Source organism: Gymnoscopelus braueri (assembly GCF_963280865.1).
Source record: "Gymnoscopelus braueri genome assembly, chromosome: 12".
In the NCBI taxonomy this organism is placed as follows: domain Eukaryota; kingdom Metazoa; phylum Chordata; class Actinopteri; order Myctophiformes; family Myctophidae; genus Gymnoscopelus; species Gymnoscopelus braueri.
The window spans coordinates 45,558,622-45,572,790 of record NC_137614.1 but is presented as its reverse complement, the minus strand read 5'-3'; the positions used below and the strand labels follow the sequence as shown (position 1 = coordinate 45,572,790).

Here is a 14,169-nt window from a genome sequence, read left to right as displayed (position 1 = left end):
GATGTCTAGAAATGTTCTCTAGTTTTGTTGTTTTTTTGTTCATTCAAGATACAAGTACAGGTATAGTAAAATAACAAAAACATTAAACATTGAACCGCAGAGGATTCTAAGACCATGGCTAGAAAGGTGATCCTATAAGAACGGGTCACAGGATCTGTGCTCCTGGAAGAAAGAACCGACTCTCGGCTTGGCTGGATATCCAGCGTTCACTTCAGCATCAAGTCAGACAGATAGAATCCACCCCACTCTCCAGCAGGCAGCCTTCTGAACCCCATTCTCAGTTTGGAGGGTCGAGGGACTAGCAGCGAGATCCCCAAACAATTCTGAATTGTTCAACCTTCCAACGTCTTATCACCGCTCATGAAAAAAAGCATCCAACGGCGGCGACCTATCGTTCACATTAACCACTTAAGCCTGGCACCGTCGTATGATGGAAATGGCTGATCTACAAGCTCACAACGCGTTGCATGGCGACGATGTCGTGAGCTTGTAGATTGGCTATTTTCGCTGCACAACACCGGCGTACGACAGGGCATAGATTAAGTATATTAGGCCTATAGGCTGTTTTTGAGAATTTTGGCCTATAATAACTTGCCCAAAATAGGGACGCCAGGCTTTATGTGGTTAATATCTACCACAACAACATACTGTATACTGTATATTTAACCCTTTAAGACCTGAGGCGATTTTTTAAAATATTTTCTAAATCCCAACAGTTTTTTGAAAAAAAATCTGAAAAATATTATTTTCACGATTTTTCAAAAATAGCAGATCTACAAGCTCGTAGCGCGGCACTCGGTGCCGCGCTACGAGCTTGTAGATCTGCTATTTTTGAATAGCCTAAAGAAATCTAAAAGTGACACAGATGCGTTCCAGGTCTTAATGGGTTAAAAGAAAAAAAAAACAGGAATGAGAGTGCTTTCTAAAAAGCCCTTTTGATTACGTAACACTCTCTCTCCCGGGATTTAAACTGTCTCATTCAGATGATGTCACAGGGTCATGGCGCCCACACAGTTCCATTTTGATCAAGTCACCGAGGGGGGGCTCAAGTCACCGAGGGGGCGCTCACTCACTGCATGCGGTCGGGCTGGTGTTGCAGAGGGTAGTGGAGGTAGGCGGCGGCGGGGGGGGGCGGCGCAGAGGCGGCGCTGAGCTGAGCCAGGGAAGCGTGGTGGACGGGGGTCGGAGGGGTCGGGGGCGCCGCGACAGCGGGGGGTCCCGGGGGGGCGGGGGAGAAGCTGTAGCTGATGTAGCCGGCGGAGGGCGACGGCGAGGGGGAGTACGGGTACTGCTGCTGCTGCTGCTGCTGCTGCTGCTGCTGTTGTTCCGCCACCATGCCGGCGTAGTGGCTGTAGGCCGAGCCGTAGTCCACGCTGTAGGGGGAGGCGAGCGCTGCCGTCGCTGCCGCTGCCGCGGCGGCGGGGCCGAGCTGGGACTGTTGTAGCATCAGGCTGGGCTGGAGGAACGCCTGCGGGTAAACGTACTGCTGGGCCGCGGCGTACTGCTGGGCTTGGGCGTACTGTTGGGCGTACTGCTGGGCGTACTGCTGGGCCAACCTGGGAAGAACACGACAAAAAGAACGTTAGCGCTATGCGTTACACGGTATCACACACACACACACACACACACACACACACGCATTAACCCATTAAGACCTGGAACTGTGTCATTTTTTAGATTTGAGCTAAAAAGCATTTTACACTTTGGGCTATTCAAAAATAGCAGATCTACAAGCTCATAGCGCGGCACCGAGTGCCGCGCTACGAGCTTGTAGATCTGCTATTTTTGAAAAATCGTGAAAATGTGTGCAAATCTTCGGAATATATATATTTTTAAAGCGAACATTTTTAACTCAAATCTTTGCTTCTCGGGGGTCCCTGGAACAAAATATTTTGATGGGGGTCCGTGGCCAAAAACATATAATTCTGGGGGTCCTTGACATGAAAAAGATTGAGCACCGCTGATATAGAAACATACGTTTTTCAGAAAACTGTTGAGATTTAGGAGACATGTAGAATCGGCTTCAGGTCTCTTAAGCACAAACGCGCACGCACACACGTACCCACACACCACTTCACATCCTACAGAATGATAAATGTGGAGCGATAAAACATTTCATGCTTTTATGCAGAGCTATTTACCATGAGTAAAACAAATAGGAGAAACAGAACATAATATCATAAATCCAAAAAAAGAGATGAAAATGGGGTCAAGGGTCAAACTCAGAGCATTAAGGGAAGAGATTTCTTATATAATATTTCTTAGTCTCTAGAATGATCAGGAAATGGAGAGGAAATGAGATATATTGTATTTGACTGTACTACCCAAGTATGTTCATATGAAAACAATTATAAAAAAAAGGGATTGTAGAGATCAGAAATAAGCAATTGTTTAACTTAATAATAGCTTGGTAATGACATGCTACTACAATGAACACAATAAATGTAAAGTAAATTGCCATTACATTCGCTTACATGACATATGGACTTAGGACGAGTCCAAAGCCCATTTCTCTTTTTTGGAAATGACTCTGAGTTTCATTGAAGATTTACGGTAACAGCCCCCCCCCCACCTTTATTTAATTCCAAAGTCTGTGAGGTTCACTAGTTATAAACCAGAGGCAAGTACACATCAAGTACAACATATTCACATAAGGAGACAACCATTGGTCCCATTCAGCTGCCACCATGGTGAGTTTTGTTTGACTTAGATACATATAAATATAGTAATTTTTTGTTGTAGTTTATCTAATGAAAGATTACTACATGATCTATTATGATCTATTTATACAAAATATCCTGATTCATCAAAGTCAGTTTATTAAAACTGTATTTTTCTTTTTCCTGTGAAGAAATACTTGGTTCTTCTAGCTTTACTGTCATGTGCCCTGCCTTCAGTGATACACGCTGCATGCTTTGGAAAGCCCATGAAGGAAGGTAAAACCAACATAACAGCCACTGCTGCCACAACAATTGTATTCTGTAACAAAGTAAAAAAGATAACACACACGCACACGCACACACACACACACACACACACACACACACACACACACACACACACACACACACACACACATACTAGAGAGAGAGAGAGAGAGAGAGAGAGTTGATTTGCATTTATTCCGTATCCATAGGTAGCACTCATTGTCATGATGAGGTGGATGGAACATGGCATGCAGTAGGCTCTGAATGGAGGACCAGTCAGTGCCTGGACTGTGTCTGCGGGAAGGATGGTGCACAGTGCTGTTACGCGTAAGTACCACCAGTTAAAGGCAATTGATTCACTTGTGAAGTGAGAAGCCATTACATTTTCTAATGTTAAATAAAATAAGCGTTAAATATTTCTATATTCTGATAGTAATCATTGCTATATAGAGTGTTTGTTCAGTAACAGGGGTGTCCCTGTCTCGCCAGCTCTTTAGTAAACAGAAAATGCATTGGGATACCGATTTGATCCAATCAGGAGAGAGAACTCATAAAGGATACAGGGTAAACACGTGAAATTGGAAGTGATGACACAATATAATGAGAAGAGAAAATTGGAACTAGAACAACTATAAAAATGAATCTGATAAATGGGTACTCTCTCCTGTTTGGCTGAAATAGGCAAGCCAGCTGAAAATGTATTTTCTGTTTACAACAAATCTGAACAAACACTCTATAGCAATGATTACTATAAGAATATAGAGCTTTAACCCCAAAAATATCACTTTACCTTTAACTCTGTAATTACAGGTATGCAACACTAGGTGGATTTCCTGATCATTGTGTGTCAAGGTTGGATCTGAATGAGTGTAAAACCAAACTGTACATGAAGAACGACCCCACAGCACCATGCACCGGTGTGACCAGGTTGTTTGGAGTAGGGAAATAATACTGTTATGTTTGTCAGGTTTACATTGACACCTGATCTTTATTTCCAGTAAAATGACCAACAAGCATAGAGTTGCCTAATCTCTTGCAGAGTTGTCCATGTCTGTGCAAGTTCAGCAAACGGGATCAGGATACAATAAAAGTTCCCAACAACCACATGAAGTCCCTAAGTCATTGTATTGTTATATTCTTAACGTAATCAAGTTACTCTTGCTATTAACCATGAATGAAAAAGTCACAAACATGGTGTGGCTTACTCTGGGCGCCCGTCCTTTTTCTTGGGACTATAGGACTGAGTAGCCAGTGAGACAACTTGAAATGCTGATGACATGAGAATTGTTTTGTATTTTTACCGTACTACGCAAGCTGACCTGTATGTTTGTGTGAAGAAAATAAAAAAAGGATTGTAGAGATCAGAAATGTGTTATTTTTCATTTGATTTGATAAATAATAGCTTGGTAATGACATGATACTACATTTAACACAATAAATGTACCGTATTTTCCGCACTATAAGGCGCATCTGAGTATAAGGCGCACCTTCAATAAATGTATTATTTTCATATATAGGGCGCACCGCATTATAAGGCGCATCCGCACTATAAGGCGCACTGACGGTGCGGCTTATAGTGCGGAAACCAAGGGAACCAATATTGATACATATATAAGGCGCATCGGATTATAAGGCGCATCCGCACTATAAGGCGCATCCGCACTATAAGGCGCACTGACGGTGCGCCTTATAGTGCGGAAAATACGGTAACGTAAATTGAAATGACCATTATATTCGCTCTCTACAACACATGGACATAGTATGAGTCCTATAATGGTAAAAAACTAAAATGTATAATATTTCACAAAAATGTAAGCCTTTATTCCGGCTGTAATGTGCTATTAGACAGCTTCATGCGAGTCCCCTCTGTGAGGACAGGTTTCTGTCTCTTTGGGTTATTTAAGTCTATTTGGCCTATTCATGGCCCTGTGTCTAAACAAGGACTCATGGGAGCTCCCATTAAACCTGATTGTTTCATCATATTCGGTGACCTCACTCTTTTTTTGGAAATGACTCTGAGTTTCATTGAAGATTTACGGTAACAGCCCCCCTCCCTTTATTTCATTCCAAAGTCCGTAAGGACTCACTAGTTATAAAACAGAGGCAAGTACACATCAAGCACAACATATTCACATAAGAAGACAACTATTGGTCCCACTCAGCTGCCACCATGGTGAGTTTTGTTTTACTTGGATACATGTGAATATAGTCATTTTTAGTTGTAGTTTATCTAATGAAAGATGACTACAGATGTTTCTTTCTTTTGTATTAGGATCTATTTATTATTTATCACGCACGCCAATGTTGTCAGTGTGCGTTCTGATTAACAATGTCAGCATAACATAAGGTAAAGAGGACGCAAATAAATACATCCAGATTCATTAAAGCCGGCACATTTAAACGTACTCAAACTCTCTCTTTTTCTTTTTGCTGTGAAGAAACACCTGGTTCTAGCTTTACTGTTATGTGCCCTGCCTTCAGTGATACATGCTTCGTGCTATGTAGATCCCACGAAGCCAGGTAAATACATTGCAGACACTACAATATCGTATTCTGTAACAAAGTAAAAAAAGATTACACACGACCAGTCACACACACCACGCGCACGCACGCACGCACGCACGCACGCACGCACGCACGCACGCACGCACGCACGCACGCACGCACGCACGCACGCACGCACGCACGCACGCACGCACGCACGCACGCACGCACGCACGCACGCACGCACGCACGCACGCACGCACGCACGCACGCACACACACACACACACACACACACACACACACACACACACACACACACACACACACACACAAACACACACACAAACACACACACACACGAGATAGTTAATTTCCCTATGTATCCATACAGTAGGCACTCATTGTCATGATGAGGAGCATGGATGGCATGCAGTAGGCTCCACATGGAGGGCCAGTGACTGCATAAGCTGTAGCTGCCGCGAGTATGGTGTACACTGCTGTGATTCGTGAGTACCACCAGTTAAAGGCAATTGATTCACTTGTGAAGTGAGAAGCCATTACATTGTCTAATGTTAAAGGTGCAATAAAATAAGTGTTAAATAGCTCTCTATTCTGACAGTGTTTGTTCAGTAACAGGGGTGTCACTGTCTCTCCAGCTCTTTAGTAAACAGAAAATGCATTGGGATGCCAATCTGATCCAATCAGGAGAGAGAACTCCTACTAGGATACAGTGTAAACACGTGAAATTGGAAGTGATGACACAATGAAATGAGCAGACTGAGAGAAAATTGGACTATAAAACTATAAAAATGAAGCTGATAAATGGGTACTCTCTCCCGTTTGGCTGAAATAGGCAAGCCAGCTGAAAATGTATTTTCTGTTTACAACGAATCTGAACAAACACTCTATAGCAATGATTACTATAAGAATATAGAGCTTTAACCTTTTTTTAACAAACTGCTTTTCGTTTTAACCCCAAAAAATATCACTTAGCCTACCTTTGACTCTGTGATTACAGGGCTCAAATACTATATGGATTTCCTGATCATTGTGTGTCAAAGTTGGATCTGGATTTGTGTGAAGCCAAACTGGTCATGAAGAACGACCCCACTGCACCATGTACCGGTGTGACGAGTTACTTTGGTAAACTAGGGAAATAATACTGTTTGTCATGTTTACATTTGGCTGAAAACCTGATCTGTATTTCCAGTAAAATGACCAACAAGCATATAGTTGCCTAATCTCTTGCAGAGTTGTCCATGTCTGTGCAAGTTCAACAAACGGGATCAGGATACAATAAAAGTTCCCAACAACCACATGAAGTCCCTAAGTCATTTTATTGTCATATTCTTAAGGTAATCAAGTTACTCTTGCCACTGACCATGAATGAAAAAGTCACCAACGTGGTGTTGTTTATTCTGGGTTCTTGGGACTATAGGACTGAGTAGCCAGTGAGACATGACGACATGAGAATTGTTTTGTATTTTACTGTACTACGCAAGCTGACCTGTATGTTCATATGAAGAAAAAAAGAAATTAGTTCTTTTTTATTTGATTTGATAAACAATAGCTGTTAATACTTTTGCGTTATTTTCTATTGTACTTCTTCCACCACTGTATACATATCAGATGTTACTGCTGCGCGAGCACGCGCGCGCGCACGCGCGCACACACACACACACACACACACACACACACACACACACACACACACACACACACACACACACACACACACACACACACACACACACACACACACACACACACACACACACACACACACACGCACGCACACACACGTGAAGCTATTTACACACTGATCCACTCTTAAACAGGGCACCCTCTCATTTAAATAGCACTTATCACCACCACTGCTAGATGACTTAAAATAGATTTCTCCCTGGTGTATAAGATTAATTATCACACACCATATCGCGATGCCGAAAACTCTTTCTTTCTTTCTTTCAAGCTTTAGCACATTTAAATACGTAACGCTAACTGATAAAACAATATAGCTGGCAAATAGTTCTAAACGATCTTAGGACACAAAAGAGCAAGTTATGATTTGATATTTCTTAAATGTTCCATGAAAATGTCTGAATTAAACCGGTGCGACTGTCGATGTGCGTATAACTAGAGCTTCACTTTCTGAAATATTGAGCAATGAATATTTAACTGAGTCTCTCTCTCTGTCTCTCTCTCTCACCAAACTCACACACACCCGCCCACACATACACACACATGGCCAACCAAACCAAAGGTACAGTAAGGTACGGCATCAGAGCTGTGAGACTGAGACTGTTTATTCTCAGTTGGGTGCCAAGAATAGCCGATCTACAAGCTCGCGCAACGCGTTGTGAGCTTGTGGATCGGCTATTTCCGGTGCTCTAAGTATAAATCAAGCAGACTCCTCTCCTCTCATGCCCTTGCCTAAGGCTGCCCGCTCAACCTGAACTGCCTTGCTTACATCTGGCAGCAACAACACAGATCAGATCACAAGAACTAGGTTACGCCACACTTAAGCAAAAACAACAGAGCGTGCACCAGTATGACATACTGCTCTCCCCCAGGATCTGCTGCTTGTACTTACACACTGCAGTGCACAGGTTACAGTATGTTCGTTAGCCCACCACTGACCTTGCTACTGAACTGACTGACTGAAAGTAAATGGAGCACAGTGGTAACTGCTGTGTGTGCATGGGGTTCAGAGTTCATGTTTACCCCCCAAATAGAGGAACCACAGCGGGATCAGGTGTTGTTTACATTTCAAACACTGGCTTTTTCTTGCGGCCTATTCGTCACACCTTTTTGTGTATGCATGCATGCACGGATGCACGCGCACGCGCACACTCACACTCACTGAATTATTCAGCGTAAGACTCACATTTTACAGAGGTCTTCCATTAAGGATAACTAACAGTAACATCCTCAGAGTCGACCTAAAAGTAGGGCAACAGATAAGGGGGGGCCACTTTTTTTTTTACATACTACGCTCACAACAGCCGATCTACAAGCTCGTGCTCCTTCTGACAAGCGGTCTAAACCATGGCTCCTCTTCCGTCGCTCGCTCACAGCACAAGTGCAGTGTCATCGTCCCCATGGCTGTGTGCTCTGCACCAGGCTGACTGACTGACTGATCCAATGTGACAATGTCATTGTACCAGAACGGAGCCTTCCCTTTCCTCTCCGTGCCTGGCATCATCATTGGCTGTCAGGCACACAGACAGACAGACAGACAGACAGACAGACAGACAGACAGACAGACAGGCTCATAGACAGACAGGCTCATAGACAGACAGGCTCACAGACAGACAGACAGGCTCATAGACAGACAGGCTCACAAACAGACAGACAGACAGACAGACAGACAGACAGACAGACAGACAGACAGACAGACAGACAGACAGACAGACAGACAGACAGACAGACAGACGCACGCACGCACGCACGCACGCACGCTAAAAGGCAAAGTAAAGAATAAATTGGCAGTAAGTGCTGTATGCATGCATAAATGCACACACGCACACACGCACACACACACACACACACGCACGCACGCACGCACGCACGCACACGCGCGCGCGCGCGCACGCACGCACGCACACACACACACACACACACACACACACACACACACACACACACACACACACACACACACACACACACACACACACACACACACACACACACACAGTAACACAAAAACATGGAGGATATAAAACCAGTGCTACAGATGACATCTCACAAAAGGATGTTGTGGAGACGAGCACAGCAGGGTTAATTGGAACAGCTGCGTGGGTGTATGATTATGATAGACCCACGAGAGCACAATAACCTCCACTGAATACCACTCTCCTCTCCTCTCTTCTCTTCTCTCCCTTCCTCTCTCCTCTCCTCTCTCCCTTCCTCTCCCCTCCTCTCTCCTCTCTCCCTTCCTCTCCTCTGTCCCTTCCAGTGGTGGAAAAAGTACTCAAATTCTTTACTTAAGTAAAAGTACCAATACTGCAATATAAAAATACTCTGTTACAAGTAAAAGTCCAGAATTCAAAATGTACTTGAGTAAAAGTACAAAAGTATTGGCATCAAAATGTACTTAAAGTACCAAAAGTAAAATGACTAAATATTTGAAAATAGCAGATCTACAAGCTCACAACGCGATGCGACGCGTTGTGAGCTTGTAGATCGGCTATTTTCAAATAGCCTAGGTATGAAATAGGGCTAAAGTGGTTAATGTATGTTTCATAATATCATAGTTTATATCTGAAAAGTAACTAGTGACTAAAGTTTTCAAGTAAACGTAGTGGAGTAAAAGTACAATATTTGCCTCTGAGATGTAGTGGAGTAGAAGTAAAGGTATTGGAAATTGGAAATACTCAAGTAAAGTACAAATACCTCAAAATTGTACTTAAGTACAGTACTTAAGTACATGTACTTAGTTACTTTCCACCACTGGTCCCTTCCTATCCTCTCGTCTCCTCTCCTCTTCTCTCTCTTTGTGAGAGAGAACGTTTGTGAGGGGAAACTAAATCTGCCGTTACGATGTGTGGGTCCGATATATTGGACAATGCTTTGGGACAATGCCTTCAATACAGTCTGAATGGAGGCTGAGGTCAAGACTCCCCGGATGAGAGAGTGAGTGACAAGCACAGGATGTTGGAGAGGTGAAGGATCAGCCTTCATATCCCTCCTGCCTCAGGAGAGGAGAGGGCTGCTTTTAATAGTTCCTTCCAGTGAGGAGGGTGGGTGAATCAGTCAGTCAGTCAGTCAGAGAGAAACACACGACAGACACACACACACACACACACACACACACACACACACACACACACCATACAGCATTGGTTCCCAAACTGGGGGTCCCCAAATGACTTTGGGGGTGTCCCCAGATGATTAGCTTAATGTGCAACATTGTTTTCTCACTCGACAGTCAACAAACCAACATTCAGTATACGTGTAGGGTATCTATGCATCTATTTTGGACAAGTTACAATTTAATGACTTTTAAGACCTTTTTAATAACAAATTGGCCAAATGCCTCGCAGCGCGAGGCGTTGTGAGCTTGTACTGTAGTTCAGCTATTTTCACAATATTTTTTAACTAATGCCTTTACTTTGACTCGGTTCCTGTTAGGAGATAAATATTGTGAACTATATTCACACTTTTTGCCTCTTTCTTATATAATTTGACTATTTTAGCCAATGACCAGTTTTTATAGTATAGTTTGTTGCCTTTTTTTTAAAGATATGTTTTTGAATATATGTTTTTGGCTTTTTATGCCTTTATTTTGACAGGAAATGGGGAGAGAGATAGGGGGGTGACATACAGCAAAGGCCGTCGGGATTGGGAGTCGAACCCGCGACACGCTGTCAAGCTGGATTACCAGGTATGTGGTATGTGCCTGGACCGCTAGGCCAGCTGACGCCCCTTGTTAATTACTTTTAATACAGCTATGGTCTTTTTTCATTTAATTTCTTTTTTTATCATGTGGGGGACCCCCCGGAGGGTCCCGACCCACAGGTTGAAAAACACTGCTGTAGAATATCACTGCATCTTCTTAATCTACAGATTTTAATCTTTGCAAGAGAAAAATCACAGGGGCTTTGAGTTCTATTAAAAGACCAAAGACCTAGTGGCATATTTTAAACGCTTCGCTCTATTTCAGTCTGCTATCCAGACTGCTGGTCTGGAACCAGTTTGGTTGTTCCCTTTGGGATGGTACTTTAGGGTGGTACTTTGGGGTGGTACTTTAGGGTGGTACTTTGGGGTGGTACTTTAGGGTGGTACTTTAGGGTGGTACTTTAGGGTGGTACTTTGGGGTGGTACTTTGGGGTGGTACTTTAGGGTGGTACTTTAGGGTGGTACTTTAGGGTGGTACTTTAGGGTGGTACTTTAGGGTGGCACTTTAGGGTGGCACTTTGGGGGTGGTGCCTGTGAGATCTGAGCAGTGGTTCTAGTGATAATGTACACATTATAAACACAGCCCTCAGAGAGAAGCTTGCCGTACAGAATGCAAAGCAACAGAGATCCTTGAGGTTTTCAAGAAGCCTCTTAGCCAAGAAGTAGATTTTTCTTATTCTTACCATTATATCCTGTATGTACCCCCTCCCCCACCCCTATCCCTCAACATTTGATAATTGGGGCGCCTATAGAATGGCTTTGACTAATTGGGTCCCTGGGTAAAGAGACAAACAGCTGGCTCTCTAAAGCCCTCAATTGAGAGAGAGGAAAGACAAAGGAGGCACAAAGACAGAGCCATCATTTCTAGGAAATGGACTGAGTGTGAATTTTAGTTTTATAAAAGAAACCTCAAAGCCAGAATGAAAATGGTAGAAGATGATGAACACGTCCAGGTGACATCATGGCATCAACCAGTGGTGGAAGAAGTACTCACATTTTTTACTTTGGTAAAAGTAGCAATACCACCAATGTAGAAATACTCTGTTACAAGTAAAGGTCTGGTATTCAAAATGTACTTGAGTAAAGTACAAACGTATTGGCATCAAAATATACTTGGAGTACCAAAAGTAAAAGTACTCATTATGCAGAATGTCTAAATTTCGCAAGTTTCCACATGTATAAAATCCTTTGAAAATAGCAGATCTACAAGCTCACAACGTGTCACATCGCGACAAGTTGTGAGCTTGTAGATCGGCTATTTTCAAATAGCCAAAGTATATATAGGGCTGAAGTGGTATGTATGTTTTGTAAAAATAATCTAAATCTACAAAGTAACTAGTAATTAACATTTTTAAATAATTGTAGTGGAGTAAAAGTATAATATTTGCCTCTGAGATGTAGTGGAGTAGAAGTAAAAGTATAGAAAATTGGAAATACTCCAGTAAAGTAAAAATACATCAACATACTTAGTTACTTTAAACCACTGGCATCAACCGCAGAAGCTATTGATAAAGGACATGTACTCTCTCCAGTGATTTATGCCCGTGGTTCTCAAAGAGGGGTCCGGGCGGACCCCCAGGGGTCCTTGAGGTGGTTTTCAGCACAATTTGTTAATAAAGCATCAAAATGTGTTTAACCACCTACAGGAAACAGCCCATCTACAAGCTCACAAGTGTGGGACCCCCCCCACACAAGTCTTGTGTGGGGGGGGTCCCTGGCAAAAAAAGATTCTGATGGGGGCCACACAATTATATGAGAACCACTGCTTTATGCCTCACAAATGCCACACTGTTTCTAGCACCTGAACAAAAGGCTTCACCAGCTACAAGCAGGTGGAAGTCTGCATCAACTGGGCCTCTTATCCCCCCCCCCACCCCCACCAGTGTTTCAACAGGAAATACTCCTCCACCCTCCACCCACAGAAACACACCACCACACACCCAGCCACTGCCTTCCTTCACTCTCTCTTCAAAAGGACAGCAAACGTTTAAAAAAAAGTTGTCGTTTCTCACAGCTCTCACTTCTCACTGTAACTCTCACTTCTCTGTCAGCATCCTGGCATCTGCCCTGTCTGCCATCTTGCTGTTGGGTGGACCTGTCCTGCCTGGCATGCTACTAACATAATTACAATTACATCTATTTCTTTATTAGATTTTATTTTTGGTAGCGAAAATAGCCAATCTTATTTACAAAGCTCACAACACATCGCGATGCGTCACGATTGCTGAGCTTGTAGATCGGCTATTTCCGCTATTTGTGGTACGATGAAGTATACAAGCCAGGCTCAAGCGGTTCATCCACTCCTGGCTTTAAAAACAAATATGCCAAAACAGCAGACAGAACAGTGCATTGTTGGTGTTTGTTACGTTGTTTACAATGGGCGTGTGTCCAACAAGCAAAGGACAATGGCACATGTAAGCCCCCTGCCTCCAGCCCCCCGAGGCGATGACGACGAGTCCCCTACAGCCGTGACGACAAAGGTTAAGGAGGAGGAGGATGAGAGGAGAGAGACAAAGGACCTAGTGGCTGATTTTAAATGCTTCTACTTCAGTCCTCCATCCAGACAGATAAATGTACTCTGTACCTCAGCAGACTAAAGCATGTCACTTTACACAGTATGTTGCCTAGGACAGGCTGGTGGCCTAGGACAGGCTTATCAGCACATTATTTGGGAGGCCTAGGCCTCCCAAATAATGTGCTGACCACATGCCTGGAAGATTCCTCACTTTACTGGCCATTTGAACTTCCTGCTGTTTCAACAATAACTGGTTCTATTCGTTTTATATATATATACAGTATGTACGCATTAATAGTTAGGCCTGTCACAGTCGCAATTATTTGAGATAATTGCAATTATTTTTGCATAATCGTCATAATCGTTTCCATGTGAAACATTTTCACAACTTTTCAAATATAAAAAAATTTAAATAATTGCAGAAATAGCAGATCTACAAGCTTACAACGCGTCACTTTTGTGACACGTTGTAAGCTTGTAGATCAGCTATTTCTGCAATTATTTAAATGAATAGAATTATTCATTATGTCAATAAGTTCTTTGTATATTTAAGTTATTTGTCATATCTGCCCAGTGCAATTTTAAGGAAATCGTTAATCGCAATTATTTGAGTGACACTTAATTGTCAACTTAAACGTGACAGCCCTATTAATATGTATAATACAGTGTGTGTGTGTGTGTGTCTTACTGTCTTTTCATGTCAGATTAAATATTGTCCCTTTTTGGGGTCATCTATAAATTGTCCTGAAAGCAGAGACTATGAAATCACCTCCTTGTGCTTAAAGAGTCCATCCTCTGTGAGACACATCACTCACACATCCTTCACTCATTCATAGAC

The 14,169-nt window shown here is 42.9% G+C and overlaps 1 protein-coding gene across 1 annotated transcript in view; it reads right to left on the bottom strand.

Annotated features, from left to right (window-relative positions):
- Positions 1-874: 874 nt before the first annotated feature.
- rbm38 (RNA binding motif protein 38) overlaps positions 875-14,169 on the bottom strand; it is a 26,138-nt gene continuing 12,843 nt past the window's right edge. Inside the window, exon 4 of the mRNA XM_080444783.1 lies at positions 875-1,556. Coding sequence (XP_080300909.1) covers positions 1,070-1,556 — 487 coding nt within the window. The 3' untranslated portion in view covers positions 875-1,069. The remainder of the gene's footprint in view (positions 1,557-14,169) is intronic.